The 22,755-nt window shown below is 43.3% G+C and overlaps 1 protein-coding gene across 1 annotated transcript; it reads left to right on the top strand.

Moving 5' to 3' along the window:
* The first annotated feature begins 2,812 nt into the window (after window positions 1-2,812).
* On the top strand, window positions 2,813-19,779 carry LOC121198703 (TANK-binding kinase 1-binding protein 1-like). The gene is made up of 13 exons (XM_041062997.1): window positions 2,813-2,881; window positions 13,805-14,045; window positions 14,181-14,312; window positions 14,788-14,892; window positions 14,990-15,140; window positions 15,256-15,449; window positions 16,432-16,499; window positions 16,613-16,719; window positions 17,623-17,813; window positions 17,928-18,209; window positions 18,593-18,673; window positions 18,761-18,988; window positions 19,176-19,779. The coding sequence occupies exons 2-13, from the start codon at window positions 13,812-13,814 to the stop codon at window positions 19,302-19,304; spliced, it is 1,902 nt and encodes a 633-aa protein (XP_040918931.1). The 5' UTR covers window positions 2,813-2,881; window positions 13,805-13,811; the 3' UTR covers window positions 19,305-19,779.
* Window positions 19,780-22,755: the final 2,976 nt, after the last annotated feature.

Genomic DNA, 22,755 nt, shown 5'->3' with positions numbered 1-22,755 from the left:
TAGTCTGAGCAGACAAGCTCAGACAGGCTGAGTGTACTGCTACCTGAACCCAACACTGGTTTTAAGTGAGCGGGACTCATTTGAAAAATGTAATGCCGCATAGCACCGTATCAGGATTTAACAAAACGTGACGACGTGACAACTTAGGGTTGTTTGCTTATCTTACCAACACTATCAATGAGCTGTGATGAAACCACACCCACACAGTTCTGATTAAACACGTGTTACGTTCAACCCTTATAAAAACATAGTAAATCTGCTAAATTCAACCCATAAAAATTCATTTTCAAACCTTAACTTTGATTGTTGCTTTAATCTTAAATTTTATACAAAAAAAAAAAATTGGAAATTATAATGTTATAATGTTATAATGCTGAAACTCTTACTAGTACGTGGTCAGACTTTGTTGTTGTGTACAGTTTGTCAAGGAAAATCTTGAAAGGGTCCAGTGACTTCCTTAAGGACATGCCCAGCTGCCCGTTCTAGGCGATGATCTGAGCAGTGCCATGCACTCAGTGGTTGCTAGGTAGGATTAGACTCAACAGACTGTAGTTTTTTTGGGACAATGCAGTCTGTTGTTCCTGCCACTTAAAGTGCTCAGATGAAAGCAGAAAAAGAGGAGCCGAGCCGCATCACGTAGTACATCCTGGGTAATGTAGTTTAGTCAGGACTATCATAGACAGCCCAGAGAGTCTCTTTGGACTAAGACAGAAAAGAGGAAGCTTGTCACAGTACGCTCAAGAGTAAAATGTAGAACTGTCTGCGCTACACATGTGAGTAGCAGCTCACCTCACAGCACTGAACACAGTTTAAAATCTACTGTGGATCTGAAAATAGAACCGGAATCCATGTTCAAGTCCACAGCGTTAGGCTGCTGTCGCTGCCTGTCTCTCCTCTCTTGTGTCTGGATGCTGGAATCATTTCAGTAACAAGTAAATGTAGGCCAGTGGAACCAATGTGACTCATGTTTGAGAAGCTGACACAGTTAGCAGCAGAGCTGACAGGCAGACATTCAGCTCCCTCATTCAAATCCACCGAGACAGCAAAGCAACTATATATATATATATATATAAGCTTCCAGTTACATTCAACTTCCCTTTCTTTTGCTGCACTTCCACTTTTAGATATAATAATAATAATAACAGATATAATAATAAACAAATCCCATGAGTTTAATAAATTCCGCAGGTGAACTATATCTTCTTGCTTAATTATTTCCTCACAAATACAACAAAATACATGAATTATTGAAACGAAAATAGAATGAAAAATCTAATAATGACAGACGTATTTTAGTTGGACACAAGTTAAATAGCAAGTTATTAGTGTGTATAAACACAGCAAGATGCCAAACACAAGAACTGTTTAGTATAAAACCTGAGATCTCATCTTGTCTTAGTTTAAAATAGACATAGTATAATAATAATATTTTCAACACCTGATAACACCTGCTCTCCTTCCTGAATGAAGCCTGGTAAAACAAACAGCAGCTCTCTGATGGTTAAGCCTATGTCTGCCAGCGCTTCATCACCAGGACGATGGCACTCCAGGAGGCCTACATGGAAAAATCTAAAGCGTAAATCTAAAGAGTAAAGAGTATTGTTTGAATAATAATGGCTGCTCGACTGGCCTCTGGAGTCAAGATGGTGTGGTTTCAGCAGGGTGACCACAGTGCAGCCAGTGACGCAGGTGGTGTTGGGGAACGTCTCCCTGAAGCACTGAGGCTCTGGAGCAGGATCCTCTGAAGCTACTGTCCTACATGAAGCAGACTAGAAACACTACACATCTGTTGATTAATGTATGTCCAGTGGCTCCAGCAGTTCCTTTTGATTCTTTTAATCATCCATGGATGATAAATAGAATCAAAAGACATATTTCTTCACAAAAGCTCAGGTCTTTGATTTGGAAACTGGTATCAATGCACGACAAAGACACATCTGCACTGATGGAAGCGGCTGTGGTGCACGTGTGTTAGGCTCCATTTCTCCAAGTCAAATGCTTCTCCACATTCATCATTAACCTATTTATAACACTGACGTCATGGAGTGTCAGCACGTTTGAGTGAGCGTATGTGCGTGCACGTGAGTGTGTGTGTGTGTGTGTATTTCTTTCACATCTAAGCAGATGTGATGTTGTACTCTTTATACATCGACACAAGCACAACTCAAATGTAATCGCTATAAATGCTGAGACAGTGGTGCGTCATTTATGCATTCAGCTGAAGCAGCAGGAGATCTGGAGGCTGACAGATCACCGGGAACACCAAAGTCAAACTCACTCACTGGACTGAACTAACCCAGGGCCCCAGGATGAGGTGAGCCCTCATGTAGACTGGACTTAAATGTTATTTTTGTTTTTGGTTTTTTTTTAAATCTACAATTTAAACATTTCTCTTTCTAATTAAGTGGCACCAGAGGAAAACTCAGGGATCAACAGAGTCAGAAGGATTTGTTGAATGGCTGGACTTCTTCAGTGTAAGAGACATCACAGTGATCTCAGCTCCTGATTCGATGGAACAGATGTTACAGATGTTCTGTTTCACCATCAAACCCATTTTAACCTCATGATGTGAATGTGAGTCTATAAATACATTTTGCTCTGCAACCAACAGGATATAATAATAATAATTAATATATATAGTATAAAATGTTCCTCTATGAATCTTCTTCAGAAGCAGATAGAAAACAGAGCTAATGTCCTCATCTCTCTCTCCCCCCACCGCCCCCTTCCCTTCTCGGTTATGGTCGAAGGGGAGGGGGGGAGGGGGGGGGCGCACACACACACACAGGCGGCAGCATCCACTGCTGATGTCAGACTCCAATCATGTCGACCCTCCTCAGCACCATCAACACCATCATCTTCATGGCTTCCCTACAGAGACGTGAGTAAACCGGCCTCGTCGTCCTACGTGTCCTTTCTGCCAACTTCTCATTGTGTCTCCGTATATATGTGTGTGTCTGCGTGTGTGTGTGTCGCTGATATCTGCCCGTTATCCGCCACATCTACTGTTTTCTCCGCTAAAAGCCGAGTTCACCGGTTGAAAATGAGATCTCAGCGTCTCTAAGCGGGTCAGGCTGCGGGGATGCTTCGTTTGCGCAGCGGCGGATGCTGTCGGGGAAAAGGCTCGGCTCTGACGCTCGGGATGAATATTAGAGGGATAGCAGGCAAACACAAAGCAGCAGAGACGGTAGGCTGAGAATGTCAAGGAGATAAAAAATATCGCCCGAGCTCGATGAGGTTGATGGAAACTCTCTGTCTGTCCCACTGATGCGCTGCGTGGCGCCGTGGCGAATATGAGGCTGTGGGAAGATGAAGGTGCAGTTTGCACCGTGGCCTCAGAGTCTTTGGGATTATTTTTGGGGTCCTGACTGTCACATACAAGACGAGGGCATTTTTTTTTTTTTACTGAGTGGAGAGGCTTGATGCACAGCCTTGGATGGACGTGTTGCCTTCAGGTGTTGTCGGTTTTCTGGAACACATCAAGGCAATACGGGGATTGTCTGTTGTCGTAAATGACAGCTCCGTATAAAATCCCCCAGGAAAAAAAAAAAAAAGATTTATTGGTAAATGCTGATATATGTTTGTTTGTGTTTCACATAACGAGCAAGGACTTGTTTCATGGCTGGAGCTGAAACTTGTGAACTTACTTAAAATTCTTTTATCGTGAAACAAAGAGGAAGAGGATTCTTGAAATAACTTTAGCACAGTGGTAAGAGTTGTTAAATCGTCTTATGTGTTTTTTTTTTCTTCTAAATGTCACCAGGTATTTATATTCTAGAAAACATACAGTAAATATACAGAAATATATTTACAGTCAGTAGACAGTAAACCTGCCTGCTGTCTGCTTTGTATCTGGGGCTCCAGGTGAAATAAAATGAAATCTAGGCATGTGTACAGTCTGCAGTGTGCACTGTTCATAAATGGTACTTAAAGGTGACTGGATACATACACAGTGCACAATGTCCCTGAGGCCAAATAAGTCTCCTGTAACAATATTCAGCAATATTCTGCTTTTCCCTTTAGCGTTCCCTTAAGTGTACATCGGTTCCTCAGTTCTATTCACAAAGCACATAGGGTACAAAGTATAAAGTTTAATACAACACGATCTGTAGCTGAATGATAACCAGTAATGAACAATGTCCACTTTAGTGGACACGCAGTTTATTGTAATATTTTTTGCTTGTGCAATATTTGAGAAATATGACATTGCTGTTCCTTAGCCGTTACTTGATATCATCAGCTTTTCATCTGCAAGACTGGTCCTCTATATAAAGACAGGACACGTGGGTATTTTTTAGACTTGTATAAACCAAACAGTATAATCCACCTGATGAAGAAATGTAGTTTCTATAAAATGCCAATTCTCTTATTTTCCTGTGGCAACTAATATATTGCTCACATCACTCATATGGGACTCCAACCCACAATGACCTGATTACAGCAGAGAGCTGTAACTACAGTTTTAAAATTGAGTTGATCTGTACGTGCGTCAGAGGCGGAGCTCACTGCTGCCCCACAACATGCTGCCAAACGTTGTCTTTTGCTCTGTTCCTTGCAGTAGTTTTCTTACTGCAGCTTTTCTTACTGCACCCCATATTATATAATTAATATGTGCTGCTTTGTGGCCATGAATATTGTTTTGTCTTTGTGTATCCGTTTTCTTTACTGTGGATTGATGTGACTGTTGCACCCACAAAATGACGCCAGACTCAGGATGAACATATTTTAAGAAAAGGGAAGGATGGTTTTATTCTGAAAGAATAAAGGAAAGTGAACAGTGATTGGGGTCGGGTCTTCAGTGACCTTCCCATTCACTTAAATGGGAGTGTTGTCTCAGACCTTTGGACCCACTGTGACTACAAGTGTGTGGGCAAATACACATCAAATTTGCTGCCCAATATGCTGCGTATCCAGCACTTAATGTCTTTGTTTTAAAGTCATGAAATAAACCAGACTTGACTTAGTCTGATCTTCCTGGCAAGCTAGAGTTGGCAAGCTAGAAGGTTCACCACCTGCAGGACTCAACATAGTCCAAGGTCAGCTTCTTCCTTTAGTCAGTTTATATTCACATTTGTCCTACAGTACAATTTCACTGTTATTGTGTAAATTCTTTGTTGGCTGAAACAGTCTGGTATTCCGAATGTCAAAAATAATTTGTAACTAGAATCCTTCATTTAAATATGTTCAAAACAACCCATAAATACTAAGAACTGATGTACACTCCACACATCAGGGTTGTGTTTATAAATCAAATATGCAATGAACTAAACTGCACAGTACAGAAACAATTATGATTTGAATTAGAAAGAGCATTAGCTTGGACACATGGACAGCACAGCCTTAATCCACTTTCTTTATCCCCATCTGCTCTGTGCCTCCTGCTGCTCCATCAGTGACTCGCTCTGCCTCCTCTCTGTCCACTGTCCACATCACTGTGTAGCACCATTAACTAGGATCTAGGAGGTCACCACTGTCTGACGATGCTTATTTTCAAAGGAAGATCATCTTTTCAACTGTTAGCTAAATGTTTTAACCAGTGTAAAGGCTATAAATGAAACTATACAGTGACCTGGCAACACTGCTGCTGTGAGTTTAGGGCTAAGTGGTTGTTGGACATCTCTCCAGTGTGAGGCCTAAATTGTTCTGAAACCACAATGACACTAGCTCAGGTGTTGGGATGTCTTTTCTTCACACCACAGCTAAGACACAAACACATTGTCTCTGTCAGCTCATTGAGTTGTATTAACTCGTTAATTTCTAATTTAGCTGGTAAAGTTGTGCCGTTGGACCTGAATACAGATGTTGGTTGAGCAGGTTGAGTTTAGGTCAAACGCTTGGACTTTTCGGCCTTGTCTTTTCACCCAAATCCGTCTGCTTTTACTCATGGTTTTCAGCAGAGGCTGCCTGAAACTCATTTGGCCTTACCTGTCATTTCTCCTCACTACACTCCATCTGAAAAACTAAAACTAGCTGAAGGTGGGTGGTCTGCTCAGTCATTCTCCAGCACAGCAGCTGGATAAAGTCCAACAGGGCCAAGAGTAGCAGAGAGCTCTGCTTTACATGTGGTTGGCTGTAACAGAAATGCTGTTTGTTTCAGAAGGTAGAGGGAGATAAAGTTTGGAGAGCGTGATTTAAGTTGGTATTTGTGTGTACATGCGTGGGAGGAGAGGTGCAGAGGATGACCTACAACACTACAAAGTGTGTGTACCCAATACCTGACTACAAATACATAAAGCACAGTAAGGAAAAAAGTCTCATAGTCTCAGCTGGTCTAACATTTTCAGTGATGTAGTTTTGGTCGCTATTTTAGGAAGAGGAAGTGAGAGCATTTAATAAACCTGAGATTTATTCTCCGTTCGTGATAACCTGTTAATCAGAAGGCTGATTGTGTCGCTCAGATATAGATGGCATTTTTATATGTTTTTGTACGTGAAGTGAAGAGGGAATTGCTTTTTCCATGACAGCTAAAACAGACAGGTGAGAAATTAAAAGGAAAAGCCAACTTAAAGTGTCTCAGTAAGAACAACTTCAACTTCAGTGCTTCTTGGCATTGATTCTCCAAGTCTCTGGACTCTGCTGGAGGGATGGACACCGCTCTTCTCTAAGATATTCCCTCATTGGGTGTTTTTGATGATGGTGGTGGTGGAGAGGGCTGGTCCAAAAATGGAGCCAGATTGAAGCAGTGTTGTGGAAAGTAATGCGGGACAGCTGGCCAGTGGTTTGCGCTGTAGGACGTCCCCTGTACCTGACCAGGTGTGTTCATCATGTCAGGGAAAAGACTGCGGACATGTGAAACAGCTACCGAGTGAAGGAAGACCGCACACTGATGATGGCCTCCACTCTCCCTGTGAAACTGTCACCTGCCCTTGCTCATGAGAGGAGTAACTGGCTGTTTTCTTTCTTATTAGTCATTCATTCATCTCAGAGTTGTTATGCCTCTGTGTGCCTTTTTTTTTTATTTTTCTGTGTTCAAATAGTAGATAAAATAGAAGATAGATAGAAACTGACAAAACAAGGTGACAAAAGGAAGTAGGGATGTGCAGACAGAGGAATGCTAAGACAGAAGATAGTAGTTACTTTAAAAGATGTTCCCGCTCTGACCTGTTGGTCAGTACTACACTGAGGCTGCCTCCACAGCTCCACCTGACTCAGCAAGAAGAACATCAGTCAGCTTACACAACAGCTGGCCTCCCAGCTCTGACACTGTGCAGTTTTACCAATCGTTTTACTGAATGTAACTGTCTCTTGCTCCAAGCATCTTATAGAGCTTACCACAGTGCCTCTGTTGGGCTTCGTCTGTCTCAGTGTCTTCTGTCTCTTCATGTTAATCCCAGACTGACTTCCATGATGTTGAGATCAGTGCTGATAAGATCTGTGGGAGCCAAACCATCTGTTGGCACTGAAGATGGTTCTTATGACTGTGTGTTTGGGATCATTGTTGTGCTGCAGACTGAAATGTGGACCAATTAGACGCCTCCCTGATGGCAGGATTATGCTTATAGCATTATCGAGTCAAAAAAGACTGAAAAGTAGGATATTGGCAACATGCCACTGTTTGCATTGGGTTTTGCTGTTTATCTTATTAATTTCTGCAGAACAGGACAGGCTGTAGTATATCAATCAGCTGACAGAGCAAAAGACATGCGTTTGACTTGACGTGCAACTTTATTGATTCTATGGCATGGAAACAAAACACACTACAGAAGTACCAGGTATGGTTTCCCTACAGGAATATTTTACTATTATACAATGTGAAGTTATCACAGTAACAGAAGAATCTCAGAACGAAATTCCTGTATTTTATAAATAGAGCGTGAAAGGTTAAGATGCGTCTTTGAAGCAAATCTTCACCTGCAAAAGACACTGACGTTAAATGTCACAGCACAGTGTTGTATGGAATGAGGTGTTTACCAGGTGAACAGAAATCAAAATGCTAGCTGCCCAGGTGTCCTGATGGGTGGCGCTGTGGAGGGCTGCCTCAGTGTTGTACTGGCCAAGAGGTCAGAGTGGGAAGTAACTACTAAATCCTCTCTGCACGTCCAGAAGTGAGCAATTCTCCATTGACCCCCATGTTAAAATAGCCAACTTTACAGCCTAAAAAAACATATTTACCGCCTGGTACATTTTTTGTTTTTGGTCTTTATTGATAGTTTCCACCTCCGTGAACACTGCGAGGGGGGGTGAATCTTTTTTGTACCGCAACCGTTTTAGTGTTATTTAGGCTTAAAATTCTTATATTAATTAGTGCGTGCTAACGTTGGGTGACAGCCCCATAGACAGACACTGGCAGTTAGCTCTTTGCTAAAGCATCGGCTGGGCTAGGCGGCTACATCCAGAGGCCTCCGGCTACCTCCAGCGGTTGACGGGCTGCAGTGTCCGTGTTTGTTTGCCAATGTTTGGATAGGTTTTTGTGACAGTATGGCTTGTTGTAGTGTAGACTGAACTAACCGACCGTCGAAGGAGTCTGTGTTGCAGTTTTTTCGGTAAGTAAATTTCTCACTATTTTACCTGGATGTTTGCACTAATTAGCATGTACCGGCATATTTTGCCGCTGGCTTATGACTTAATTGCCGTCGCTGTGGTCGCTGCTGATACAGATAGAGGACCGGAGCAGCTAATGTTAGGAACGCTGTTGCGGAGTGTTCCGTGCTCTCAGAGTCCGTTTGTTGTGGGAATTTCGTCTCATTTTTCTGTTTAAAAAGTCCGACATTGCATGGACAGAGCAGCTCCGTCAGTAAGCGGCTGCTGTAACTGTAAGTGGATAGTGGGTGGAGGCAGCAGTGAAAGCTGGTAAATATTAAACATTTTATTATATTATTATCATGATTTTTTATCGTTATCTTTAATAATAATGACAATAATAATAACAACAACAATAATAACAATAATAATGTTTTTAACGTTTTTATATATTCTAGCAATATGAAATAATTGTTTCACAGCTAAATAACAGGCTAGAAATAAATTTCCCCCCACAACTCCACCAAACCCTGCAGCTCCACCTAAAACCTCTCTACCTGAAACAGTCATGTTTAAAACACAGCAGCAACAATATGATCTCTGTTGTATGCTGTGTGTCGCGGTTACACGGGGTCGAGCTAGACGGGTCGGACTCGGGGACTGTCGTGTGGTGGATGTAGCTGCGTGTAGCTGCCGCTTAGCTTGTTAGCCTAGCTAATTAGCTGATTAGCCTTCGCTAGCTCGGTTGCTCCGAGTTAAGCGGCCGGGTTCTCGGCCGGCTGACTCCGGCTGACCCGTAGAGTAACCGCCTCTTCGTCAAATATGGAAAGTACACTCCCACTAAAATCCAAGATGGCGCAGCTCAAATGCCCATGGTTTGTTCACAAAACCGACTCGCCGAAACCAATGGGTGACGTCACGGGTGCTACGTCCATGTCTTATACAGTCTATGTGCACGCCCCTACTGGATCTTTGAAGGACACTTCCTGTCAGACACCCTCAGCCACAGGAGCTGTACCCCATTAGGACTTCAGGTGATATAATGAAATCAGTATAATGCAGCCTGTGACAGTGTTAAACATGAATGAAAGACCATTTCAAACCAGATGCCTAACAGTTTTAGATGAGTAGAGGCCTTGTTACTGTCTTACCAGCAGGCACTGATTTTTTTTTTTTTTTTCTTAGAGTTTTAAATTTTACCATTTCACAACAGTCATTTAAACGTCCTTTTTCACATTTAGTTATGAGCTGATTATCCAGGGTAATAAAATAATAATTGATTTGCCATTTTCTATTTTAATTTTCTATTTTTCTTTTTAATTTGAATTCATTAAAATCATCTTCCATTTCTCTCTCTCTCTCTCTCTCTCTCTCTCTCTCTCTCGTGTGTGTGCACTCTCCCCCACACACACTGAATTAGCCCTTAGCTGTGCTCACAGATATGTTGCCATGTCCTCAAGGACTCTCTCTCTCTCTCTCTCTCTCTCTCTCTCTCTCTCTCTCTCTCTCTCTCTCTATCTTCTCTCATCTCTCCTCCTTTTGCTTTTATCATAACTGAGCAGCTTTCTTTCATTTGTCACTTTATTTCTGTTCATTTCAGCTTGCCTTGTGTTGCTGTTGGGATACTAAGCAGTTTATTTGCAAAAATCTCTCTCCTCTTTACTCTTAATGGTGGTGATGTTGGTGATGGGTTTGAAACTTAAACCGTGTCAGTGTTCAGTTGGTTTTACAGGTTCGGCTCAGTTGATGGAGAGTTGATGTGTTCACTAGCTTGTTTTGCCTGAAAAGGTTTAAGGTTTGTTGTTCAGCTCTGACTTGGAGCATAGGTTGCAAATGTGAGCTGGTCATTGCTGAGAGAGCTGGATAATAATGAACGGAAGCCCAACTGTATATGAGTCAAACACAGGCGAAACACTGGTTGATGATACTTTTTTTTTACGCGGCACTCACAGAGGGTGTGACTAGCCTTGTTAAAGACTCCACTTAATATTACAAGCAAGCAATAGTACTGTTTCTATAGTGTCCTCTAATTGAAAGAGTGAGAGACTGAATGTGCAAGCACATCCACAGAGAGAAATATATTATCATACGGTGTGTCTGGTCTGTCACACCAGTTAGATCATCATTGAACATGTCCTGGAAAAGTCCTGGAAACTCAACTCTAGAACGGAGTGGGAACCCTGGCACTTACTCTGATAGGCAGTCTGAATGCTGATTGGCTGACGGTCGGTGGCCATTGTTGGTTAAGAATATCTAAATTCTGGGCACATGGATGAACTAAAATGTCAAGTAACCGAGACTCATGACAACTGTGATGTGATCGCTTACATGCACAGTACTGCTGTAGAGCCGTCCATGATGATTGGACAAAATTTACAGGATTAATGTAAAAAAATGATGATGATGATGACGAGGCAATCCACTGGGCTTTGTGTTTAACCTCAGGGGATTGTGGGTAATGCAGGACCGTTAGTCCATTAATAAATGAAACAACCATGTGATGAAGACATATGGCCCTGCTCTGATCTGCCCTTGGCTGGCACACACTGTGTGTGTGTGCAGAAAAAAGTCAATAGAGCTGAGTGAATTGAGTTGAAAACTGAGAGGGAGATGTAAAGGAAGAGCCGGACAGAGAGACACAAGCAGTGTGTGGGCTGAGCCTCGTGTGTGTGTGTGTGTGTGTGTGTGTGTGTGTGTGTGTGTGTGTGTGAGAGAGAGACAAAATGTGTGGGCTGTAAGAGTGGGAGTTATCTGCAGAGAGGTGCTTTTGACCTCTCTCCCTCTTTGTTACTGCAGCTGTCTTTAGGCTCCACACACACACACACACACACACACACACACACACACACACACACACACACACACACACACACACACACATACAAACCATGGGAGTAAGAGCGTACGGGTGAAGGAGTTTTGGGAGTTGCTTCAATTGCAGTTACCAGAATTGTATCACCTTTACTACTCTGTGTTATAGTACAGTGCTTTGTTCAATGTCCGGAACTGAATCAGCGGCCTCAGAACTGGAGCTGGCCCTCAGGTGTTGCACAGTGAAAACCTGCCTGGGCCGATATCCCCACCAAAACTTAACCATCTTAAGCAACAAAATATATTGTGCACACAGCAGGATGACATCAAGGAAAGTGCAATATCTTCATCCATTTACCACACACGTATCTATAGGCAACATATTAAGACAGGCTAACATACAAACCTCACACACACACACACACATACAAACAAACAGTGAGTAGGTCCTCAGGTATGTGTGTGATTAGAGCTGTCAGCAGCTCATCTCTAATGTTGCGCCTCTGTCAGGCGTATCATAGCAACTCTGACAGGGCATTCTCTTGTTTTGGTGTGGGAACATAACATGGCCGACGGGCTGAGGGAGAGCAGGAGGGATTCCTCATGTCTCATACAAACCGTCCGGTCTTGATATAGTCTCACCTCTCACATTTCTCTCCTGTAGATTTGCACTGAATTGATTTTCAAAAAAAAAATCCATAAGAAAGTGACTCCCCTATCAGGTCAACGATTATGGGATGATTCTGTATTTTAACAACCCTACACACAGCTGTCGTAGCCAAGAACAGAGATCTGAGGCTGCAGTGGGCACAGACTCACCAAAACGGAACAGATGAAGCCTGGAAAAAAAAAAACGCAGTCTGGTCTGATGGATCTGGATTTGTGCTGAGGCAGCAGATGGTCAGGGTCAGAATTTGGCTTCAACAGCATGAATCCATGGACCCAACCTGCCTTGTGTCAACAGTCCAGGCTGGTGGTGGTGGTGTGATGGTGTGGGGAAGGTTTTCTTGACTCAGTTTTGGCCTAAATACCAATCATGGTATGAATGTCACAGTGTGTCTGAGTATTGTTGCTGACCGTGTTCATCCCTTCATGGCCACAGTTCACCATCTTCTAATGGCTGCTTCCAGCAGGATAATGCTCCATGTCACAAAGCTAAAGTCGTCTCAAACTGGTTTCATCAACATGACAGTGAGTTCAGTGAACTTCAGTGATCTCCCCCAGTCTGCAGACCTGAATCCAGTAGAACACTTTGAATGATGTGATGAATCATGTCAATGTGGAGCAGAAGCTCAGAGGAAGGTTTCCAACATCACGTGGAATCAATGAGAAGAACTGAGGCTGTTTGAGAGTAAAAGGAGGAACTATCCAGTGATAGTCTGATCTTCCTGATGAAGTGCTCAGTGAGTGTAGATTGTATTAAGCCTTACGCTGTCATTGTTCTGCTGAAGACATATGCCTGCTTCTTTATAGGACTGCTAAACACTGTATGTTGTAGTATCCGTGTGTGAACGTGTGTGTGGCTGTTTGCTGTTGTAAAGAGGAAGCATGGCTGTGTAAGATGTTCACATATGAAATGTTAATGTACTGCAGAGCTGCACACTGCGTTCTGCTGTTGTCAGACTGCTGCTCAGATCTCCTCCGGCTCAGCATCTGGAAGTTTTGCAGGCTAAATGCAATTTTAATCTGACATAGTCAGACCTCGGTCTCATCCATATAGACCACAAAAAACAAGGGTCACTTGAGGGCGTGGACCTTCTAGCTCATACCTGCCATCTTGTGTTAGCAAACAAGGTTAGGGATGTGTGTTAGAGCTTTGATTTATATTTATTTATATTGGCAAGAAGCATCTGCTGATGTGAACCATGCATCTCAGATTAGAAATATATATTAGAAACATTATACATCTGATTTTTTTGCTTTCATAAATGAGAAGGCTATCATCACTCAATATGCTGCCAACTGTGGAGATCGGGAGCTCTTGCACAGACGTGGCTGGGAAAAGCTCATTCATTTCAGAGCGCACACTGGCTGACCATTTGTGTTGGCAAGAGGAACGCACAACGATGCCTCACAAATCATCAAGCCCCATAAATCCTGTCTTATCGATCCTATTTTTTGAAACAAGATTCTCGTTCTCCATTTTTTTTTTGTTTCGTGTTGGGGTGGATCAGTTTTCCCCCTGTAACCATGGAAACCGCCAGTGAGAGGCAGGGGGCAGGGATAGAGAGGGAGTAACTTCACAGCAGCAGATGGGAAACACCAAACCTTTGGCTGGCAGGCTCAGTGGGCTCCTGGCTGCAGTCTGAAGAACACACACACACAAACACATACACACAAACTCTCTGGCTGTCACCTATGCCAGAACATGAGGCTCGGCAGATTTATTGCCATTAGTGCCCCTGCTGTGTGAGGGTGGGGAGTGCAAAGTGACTCACTAAGCTTTTTGTCTGTCTGCCCAAAGTCCGGTCCACGTTTTCCTCACTACGTTTTCCGGAGATCACCTACAACTGTTTCCTTCCCTCCCCTACAGCTAACTGATGATGGATCTGTTCGGCAGAGGAGAGCTGGGGCTGCTGGGAGGCGGAGAGGGGTTGAGAGATGACGTGGGCGTATCTGGGATCAGCTGGTCGGCCAATCGGCTGCCGGAGGACATGTACCCGGCGTCGGGATTGGCCCTGGCTGCGGCCTATCATGACATCAAGACCCGGCTGGCCAGTCTGGAGAGGGAGAACAGCAGCATCAAGAGGAAACTCAAACACTACGAGGTCAAGGTGGAGAGCAGCACACACAGACACACACACACACACACACTGTACACACACATTTACACAAACAATATAGAATACAATGTCACACTCTCCTGACCTCTCCTGTGCTCTTCTCTCCTTCTTTTCCTCTTCCCTCAGTTTCCCATGATCAGTGAATTTGGAGAGGAGAGGATAGTGTGTTGCTCCTGTGAGCCCATCATCAAGGACACCAGCGTAATCCAATCAGAGACCACCAACCTACAACAGAGGATCAACTCTCTCACTCAGGAGGTACATAGTAATACTATCACTGCAACTGCTACTACTACTACTAGTAGCGGGCAGAATATCTCAGTGAGGAGAAAACAATGCTTTGAGCACGTGCAGAACCTGAAGGAGCGCGTGACTGTTTTCCCAGAGTGCACAACTACTATCATTGATCTCCTGCTCGCACGCGGATCTTCTTTTTGGCTGTAAGTGGGCAGACCCAGTCACCATTGTATCCATGTACACCCTGCCAATATTATCCATATTTATTATGTTAATATTGGCAGTGTGTATATTGTTGCCTACACTGACATTTTACCAAAATAAACAGTATAAAAATGACTAAGTTAAAAGTGTTTTTATCAAATTAATGTCAGTGATTGAGGAAACAAGAGACAGAGAGTCCAAAACAGCGGACCTGCTCAAACTACAAATAGAAGCACTAATCATCGTATCCGCCTTCAAAGTCAAGTCTACTCTTATTTATTCTTTGTTTCAGCTTCAGAAGAGTAAGGAGAGGGAGGAGAGGTTGGAGGAAGTCATCCAGGCTTATGAGAAGATTCACCTGGAGAAAAGCAATGTCCAGAGAGACCTAGACAAGATGGTGAAAAGACATAGACACACACACACACCAATGCTTTCTTGTGATAGTATTTTATGCCACTGTGTTTGTAAGTGTGTGTGTGTGTGTGTGTTGTCAGACGACTCTAGCAGAGCAGCACGTGGAGAGGATCTGCAGTTTGGAGTCGGCTCTGAGACAGAGAGAAACTTCCATTCAGAAGCTCAGTGCTCAGCTCCGCAGCAAAGATGCCCATCAGTCTCAGCTCCACGCCAGCCTGGACGTACCCAGAGGTGGGTTCTGCTTGGACTTCATAAGCATACAACCAAAATAAACACCGAACACAACATGACTGCAGACTACAACCGTATAAAAACACAGGCTTGAAGCTGTGCTTGGTTTTGTCAGAGGGTCGCGGGCCGACGCTGCAGAGCTCACGCAGCCTGGACGCCCTGTCGGACCTGAAGCTGCAGCGACTGGAGGCCGAGCTGGAGGGGGCTCGGCAGGAGGCTGAGGGAGCCTGTGAGAGGGAGAAGGAGCTGAGGGCTGAACTCCAGAGGCTGCAGCAGGAGGTCGCTCAGCTACAGGAAGTGCAAAGACAGGTAGGCGTGATGCGCAGCCAGGATGTGTGTATTTATGGTACCATCAGAACCATTATCTCAACTGCAGGCCTCCATACTGTGGTTATTTTGTCATATTTGACGGCCATTTGTAGCAACAGTGGGACAAAAGTTTACATATGCTCTCTGTTTACTGGTGAGGGGCACAGTGGAGTCTGGCATGAAATTAGTGGAATGAAGTGAATAAAAAATATATAAAGTTAATGAAATTGACTTTGATTCATGAATTAATAGGACGTTAGAAATAGCAGACGTTGGAATTTGGACCAGAAAATTGATTAATGAACAGTAATGTCTCTATTTCACCCGTTTTGTGTGGTTATGTTTGTGACAGTTGTTATTTTTTGTTACCGTTTCCATTGCTTCATTTAACGTGATTATCCTCAAGTTGTGTTTTATTTAGGGTACAAAAGTTCCACAGACAAAACCTATTGGTTTACAAGAAAGGAAGTACAGTGCCCTGTAGCTGTTTATTCTGCAATGACTGTGAAAATGCAATAAGTGGTAAAACTGGGTTTCAGGTTTCTTCCACATAGCTCATCAACACAATGCTCTGCAGCAGCTGAGCTATCCTCAGAGGTCTGAGCTACTTTGAATGCAGCACCAAGAAGCTTGTTTAAATCTCCACAACTCACAGCTGAATCAAATGAAAAGTTCATCTTGCTGGTTTACTTTTCCCAAATTCCATATCTCTGCAAAAGTTCATCACAGGCAGAAAGGAAGTGATTTGGGTTGAACGTTGAAGTTCTGATATACTGAAAAACAGGGGACTTGTTCACACTGAGAGACGAGTCTGTTAGTGCCCAGTGTATTTATCACATTTTAGATATATTTTACATGAATACAGAGTTTCCCCAATCATGCATTTTCAATGTGAGGGAGAATTTAAACAAAGACATGTTAAGTGCTGCAGCTCTAACCACAGCTCTGTGTGTGTGTGTGTGTGTGTGTGTGTGTCCATCAGTCACAGGAGCTGCCCCCACACTGTGAGCACTGTGACGTAGAATGGATAAAGAAAGCCGGGGATGAACAGTGAGTCTGGTTTCAAAGAGGAGAATATTTTGAAAGAAGTCTTATCGCGCAATGGCGGTTTGTCATTTGTATGCATGTATTTATTCCGTCACTCTCTTCGCGTGTTTTTGCAGAGTGAACCTAGCGTTAGCCTACACCGAGCTAACCGAGGAGCTGGGTCGGGTTCGCGGCCTGGCTGCAAAACAGAGTGACCTTTTACGGCACGTCTCACAGGAGCCTGGTAGGTCACATGACGGGGGTTAATGGTATCATTAAAGCAGAGGTTAGTGTAATGGTTTGAGTCTACTAGCTTGAAAATCCAGAAAAAAAAGGACTGAGGCTCACAAAGAAAGCCTCAAGTTTAATTCAACCTGTGGAGACATCTTGTGAGACATCTCTGTTGCTGTACTGATATACAGAAAACAAATGAAAAAAGAGTTTCATTTAGATATTGAATGGCTGCCTGACAGCTTACCAGCAATCTGTCAAAGCTGCAAGAGCAAAATATTTGACCACGATCATCTGCAAAAAAATTCCCACAGTTCCCCACAATCAATTCAGGTCTCAACCCCTTTGCTGCTAACTGTCTTGAGCCGACTGCAGCCATTTGTAAGGACTTTGTAAACTTTTTCTGAACAGAAATTGACAACATATGATCGAATATTTCCCACTATCCACAGTGTCTGCCTGCTCTGCTGTCTATAATGAGTTTCAGCTTGTGTCTCTGTCCCATAGTAATGACACAATCTCTCACCCAAAGTCCGCCTCCTGCACCCTGGACGTTGTTCCTACGTACTGAAGAGTGCGAAAAGGATGTGAATCATATGCTACAGCCTTCGCAGTCACCAGATCTCAACCCAGTCAAAAATATATATGGGAGATTTTGGACCAGTTAGATCAGTTAGATGAGTTAGCGCTCTGTACCACCATCATCAAAACACCAAATGAGGGAATATCCTTTGGAAGAATGGTGCTCATTCTTCCAGGATTTCTAAGTAGCTTCACCCCAGCGTTCAGCCATCGCTGAACTCAGAACTCTCAGGGAAGCTGGAAAGATGCTGAGAGAGAGTTAGTTTGTGCAATGACAACATTCAGTAGTATTGAAATAAAGCCCACTCTCTCTTCGTCTCTCTTCCTCCTCCAGTCTCTCGTCCTCCACCGACTCCTCAGCGCCTCTCCCCCACCTCACCCCAACGCCCCTCACTCTCCCCCGACAGGCTTCTCCCCGCCCCCTCTCCTCCCCTGTCCCTGTGTGACGGCCCTGCCTCCTACTCTCATCAGCCAACGAGCAGCCGTCTACGAGCGAAGTTCCAGGGTCGCCGTAGTTACTCTGAGGTGAGGCGGGAATTTTTTCTGATGAAACTCTGTGGGACAACAGGACTTTGTCAAAAAAAAACAGATCCATGCATAGATGAGTCATTTGAATTTTTGACCTTCTCCTTTTCCCAGGTATCTGACCCATCAGCCATCCAGAGACCCCACGCACGCCTGATGAGGGACCCAGTCTCCACCCTCCCCAAGCCCAGGCCCCTCCTGGGCGAGACGCAGGGTTACAGCCAGACCAAACCTCAGCTCCGTACCAGCTTGGTGGGCCTGGTCAGACCGGCCTCAGCTCACGGAGCTGGAGGCGAGAGAGGGGGAGGAGGCGGAGGAGAGAGAGGCGGGGGCAGCAGTTTGAGCAGCAGTCCTCATCACTGTGCTCTGGACCTGGGCTTTCCGATGGCTGCTGAGGTGAGACTCGGAGCTTTCATTTGGTTTTATGAGGTCACTGACCTCCTCATCGTTAACAGCTTCACACACCCACATCGACATGGACAAATATATAACGACATAATGAAGCATAAATGTCACAGGGACACATGAGAAGGCAGGATGAGTTAGAGTTTAAAATCTAGGCCAGCTTCCCTGTCAGGTCACTGAGAGGTCACATGACTGTGTGTGTGTGTCAGGTGACATAAAGGAAAAGGCTTCCATGGATTAGAGAGAAGAAACTGCAAGCAATAGCAGGAGTGGAAAGTATTAGGCAGACATAAGCCAAATAAACATAAACCAAATAAAGTTCCAGATTTTTCGGAGTTATCACGCTGCTCGTCTCTGCCTCTCCTCTCGCCCAGGTGCATCACTTCTGTCACCTCGACGACCCGCCTGAGCCCACCCCACTGGTGACACCACCACAGTCCTCTGATGAAGAAGAGGTGATGACGATGACGTTTGTGGCTCTGCTCGTGGCTTCAGAGCCGGATTGTTTATAATCACAGTGTATTTGTTGCGTACATTTACAGGACGTTTGCACGTACCTATCGCCGGCTGCCAGCCCGCCCCGGACCCTGGGCGCAATTGGGATCAGCTCATCGTCACCCCGAGAACAGCCCCTCCACCCCTCGTTCTCGTCTCCAAGGAAACAGCCCCACCATCCCTCCTTCTCGGCCCCTGAGGGCCCTGCCACCCTCTCCTGCCATCTGCCTCCCTACATGAACACAGAGCATGCTCAGTCATGGCCTTCCATTAACGTGAGTAGAACACAATGAGAATTGCATAAAGCAACAGATTCTCTGTAAAAAGAAAAAAAACCAGAAATAACAGTGGAACTAGAAGATGTATAGCAGAGAAAAATCTCTCTCTCTCTCTCTCTCTATTACTTATTTTTTGTGATTTGAGGATCAGTGGTTTCACACCTGTGTTTTCCTCTGTCTGTAGCTATGGATGGAGTCAGAGGAGAGCGCCGTTCGTAGCTGTCCTTTGTGTCAGCTGACCTTCCCGACTGGTTACCCTGACGACGCCCTCATCAAACACATCGACTCTCACTTGGAGAACAGCAAGATCTGATTTTTTTTTTTTTTTTTCACTCATTTCCACCTGAGATGGGCACCAGACCCATACTGATTGTTTTCCTTTGAGTTTTGATCCAGAAATGGTTTAATGAGCCTGCATGCTTCTTTCAGCGCTCCCTGTGGAACTCATCCAGCCTTCCAGTCACAGATCAGGGCTGTTTTTACCCATCAGGCTCAAGTGTTTATCATTTCATTTCCAAACTGAAAATCTCCTCATCTTTGCTGACTAAGGACATACATACATTGCCTAATATCTCTCACAAAGCACCGTATCTTTATCTTTTCATAACCAGCCTCTTCATTTGTACATAGACCTGAGAGCTGAAGGAATGGCAGCTGTAGAAAAGACAATAGTGCTGAACATCTCGGATTCAGTGACAGGAGCTGCTGAAGCTCCTCTGGTAACCTCTGATATTGCTGGTGTGAGAGCAGTCGTGGAGACAGGAGACGTGCTGGAAAACGTACCGACACATGCAATGTCAAAAGCACCTGCTGTTTTCATGTTTCCCAGCATGCATCACAGCGCCTGGACGTCGCTGCTCTAATGTGGTTCTGAGGGGAGAAATGAGAAATGAAGATTCTCCCTAAAGTTACTGGACCTGCAGTGATGACAGAATCTGTGCACTCTATAGTCTGGATGTCTTCATTGCTGGTTCCCAAATATATGACACAAGCTATAGAACAAACCATGGTTTTAAAGGACACTTTAATGGATACGGGCAAGTATGTCAGGACACTGATGACAGTAAATGGGGCTAATCCATTGGTTGGTGGAGTTCCAAAGCAAATCATGTGTAAAGTCAAATGTGTGAAATGCTCCAAAGGTAAAAATGTGATCAAATTAAAAAAAAAAAAAAAAAAACAGGAACTACAAGGGGGGATAAAAAAAAGCACCTACTGCCATCCTCTGGTGTGGTACTGAAAGTGCCTTGCTTAAATAACAACCTTTATTTTGAAAAGGAGGCCCATGAACGTCACTGTAAAACGTGTTTGTACTTCTCTTATGATTATGAATCACTATAATTATGAGAACGTTAGCCTCTCAGATTTATTGCCAAGATTTTCCTGTATATATTTATTCATACTTACCTACTTATTTACATCTTAGTCTTGAGATTTATCCTGTGATAGCTTCTCTAATTCTGAGAAACATGAAAATGGAATCATTATGTATCTCAACACATCACAATTATGATTTAGTATCTTTAATTCTGGGATTATTTCTCATAATGATGAGATTGTATCTAATCGCATGTGTACTTATTATTACTCCTGATTTACTAGTATTATTAGCTCTCTTATGATTATTAGATATTTCATAATTTATTAAGTCTTTCTCATTATAATGCGTACATCAAGTTCATAATTATGAAATCACATGTTATCACGTTATGAGATCTATTCATAATTATAGTATCTGATAATATATCTATAATTGTGCATCAGTGTCTAATAATTATGACAATATTTTAATAATTACAAGATTATATTACATGATTAAAGAAACAAAGACTTGATTTCCATAATATTATCATAGTTTATTCATCAGATTTAATAATTCTCACTCCATTAATAATCATAATAAGAACTTAATTGCTTATACTATTATGAGATGGCGTGTCATAATTATGAGACTCGCAAGACCACACATAAAGTTTCTCATATTTAGGACATGGTCTAGATTTAAAAAAAAAAAAAAAAAGCCTATCAACTCCTTTGTATGTATAGGAAATGGCAAGAAAGACAACGTAAGGTGAAGCCTGTTTTACAGTCCTGATTCATATCACATTTTTACACTGGAAACATTCCACACGTGACTTTACGTACCTGGTCTCCACTGGGTTCCTGATAGAAGTGAACCTGCAGTGACACCAGACTACACACTGATCATAACATATCCTTTGCATCTGGGCTCTGAAAAGACGGATGTTTTGACTCCTAGCTGTTCGTGTTTTAAGGATGAAAGCCAAACTTATGAAGCAAAAAAAAAAAGAATCTAATATCAGTGAAGCAAAAATAATCATCTGTAGAGCTACTCAGTGAGTCATTCATGGGACAGCAGAGATTTTACTCGTGGCTCTTGTTCAGATGGATTCACAGTACGATCCGTCGAGGGTTCGCTGCCTTTGCTCGGGGACGCTTAGCTGTAGATGATGGACACATCATGCTGGAGGCATTCTGAATTCTCACTGACTGTCTGACTTTTTTCCCTCCACAAATCCAACACTTAGCTACGGGGGTGACATCGCTGACTCCAGATCAGCCTCTGAGGGAATACAGCCTCTGTTCGTTCCATCATTACGATTCCTCACAAATGTTTGGCAAGTCCAGTCCTCATCCGTTCACAAACAGCCCAAACCTTTTTAAATGCAGGGATCAGTCCTGTTAGATGCCCCACGTGACACTGAGAGGGTTGGTTCATCCAAAGAAAGAACAAACATAGTCTCTGACTTAACCCCACTAATACTGAGCCATGCAGGTAGTTTTTGGTTTAACGTGACAGAACAATCCAAACTGAAGGTTTATTTTCTGGCTTGTTCCTGAACCTTCAGTCGGGATTGTCTTTGACTTGACTATTTAAGGTCGAGAATAAACTTTAGCTTTAACTTTGTTTTGACATATCCGTCTCCGAGATTCTTCCTCTGCTCTGCTACAGCGGAGATGAATGGAATTTCATTCATGGTTCTCAAAGAATCATAAAAGGGCATTTAAAAAAAAAACAACAACAACAACAAATCAACACTGATCTGTCTTTACAGAACCAATGTTGCAACAATTCCGGATGAGCGGCAGATTTCACTGTGGACAGTCACTGAGACGACTTTCCACTCAAATATGAATTCCTGTGTATGGAGCCTCACATGGCAGATGTGGAAATGCAAATGTATTAACAAACATTGTGTTCATGTTTACATTAAGACTTCCCTAACCCCTCAGCATAGAAGGAGGAGTAGTATGATTTGTTACTTATGAATGAATGAATGAATGGATCTGTGTCAGAAACATGTCCTCCTCGTACGGTGCATGAATTACACAGCACGTGAAACGCAGGTCAGGTGATGAATTTGCAGGAATAATTCATGTTTTTATAATTACAGAGAATTAAATGTAAAGTGGTAGCATGCTATGACTGAGCGTCTCAGTCCTAGTGTGTGTTCAGGGCTAATTAGCAAACAGTAACATACTAATGTAATCTCCATTATATTCAGGTTCGCTTCTTTTATGTTTTACGTCAGCTTACTGTATTGTTTATTTCTTCTATTTTAGGTGGTAATCTGGGTGAATCTGTACAAAACCCTCATTATTTCACATCAGATGCTCTGTGTGTTTGTTTGAATGCTGAAGGCTGTCCGCTCTGTTCCGTTCCTCAGTGTGGATCATCTGGATGCGATGCTGTTCCCACGGCCTGTGTGAGAGCTCTGCCTAGGAAGCAGTGACACTGACAC

The sequence above is a fragment of the Toxotes jaculatrix genome, chromosome 18 (genome assembly GCF_017976425.1).
Source record: "Toxotes jaculatrix isolate fToxJac2 chromosome 18, fToxJac2.pri, whole genome shotgun sequence".
Classification (NCBI taxonomy): Eukaryota; Metazoa; Chordata; class Actinopteri; family Toxotidae; genus Toxotes; species Toxotes jaculatrix.
Note: the sequence above shows the minus strand (reverse complement) of the source record. Positions and strands in the feature narration are given on the sequence as shown.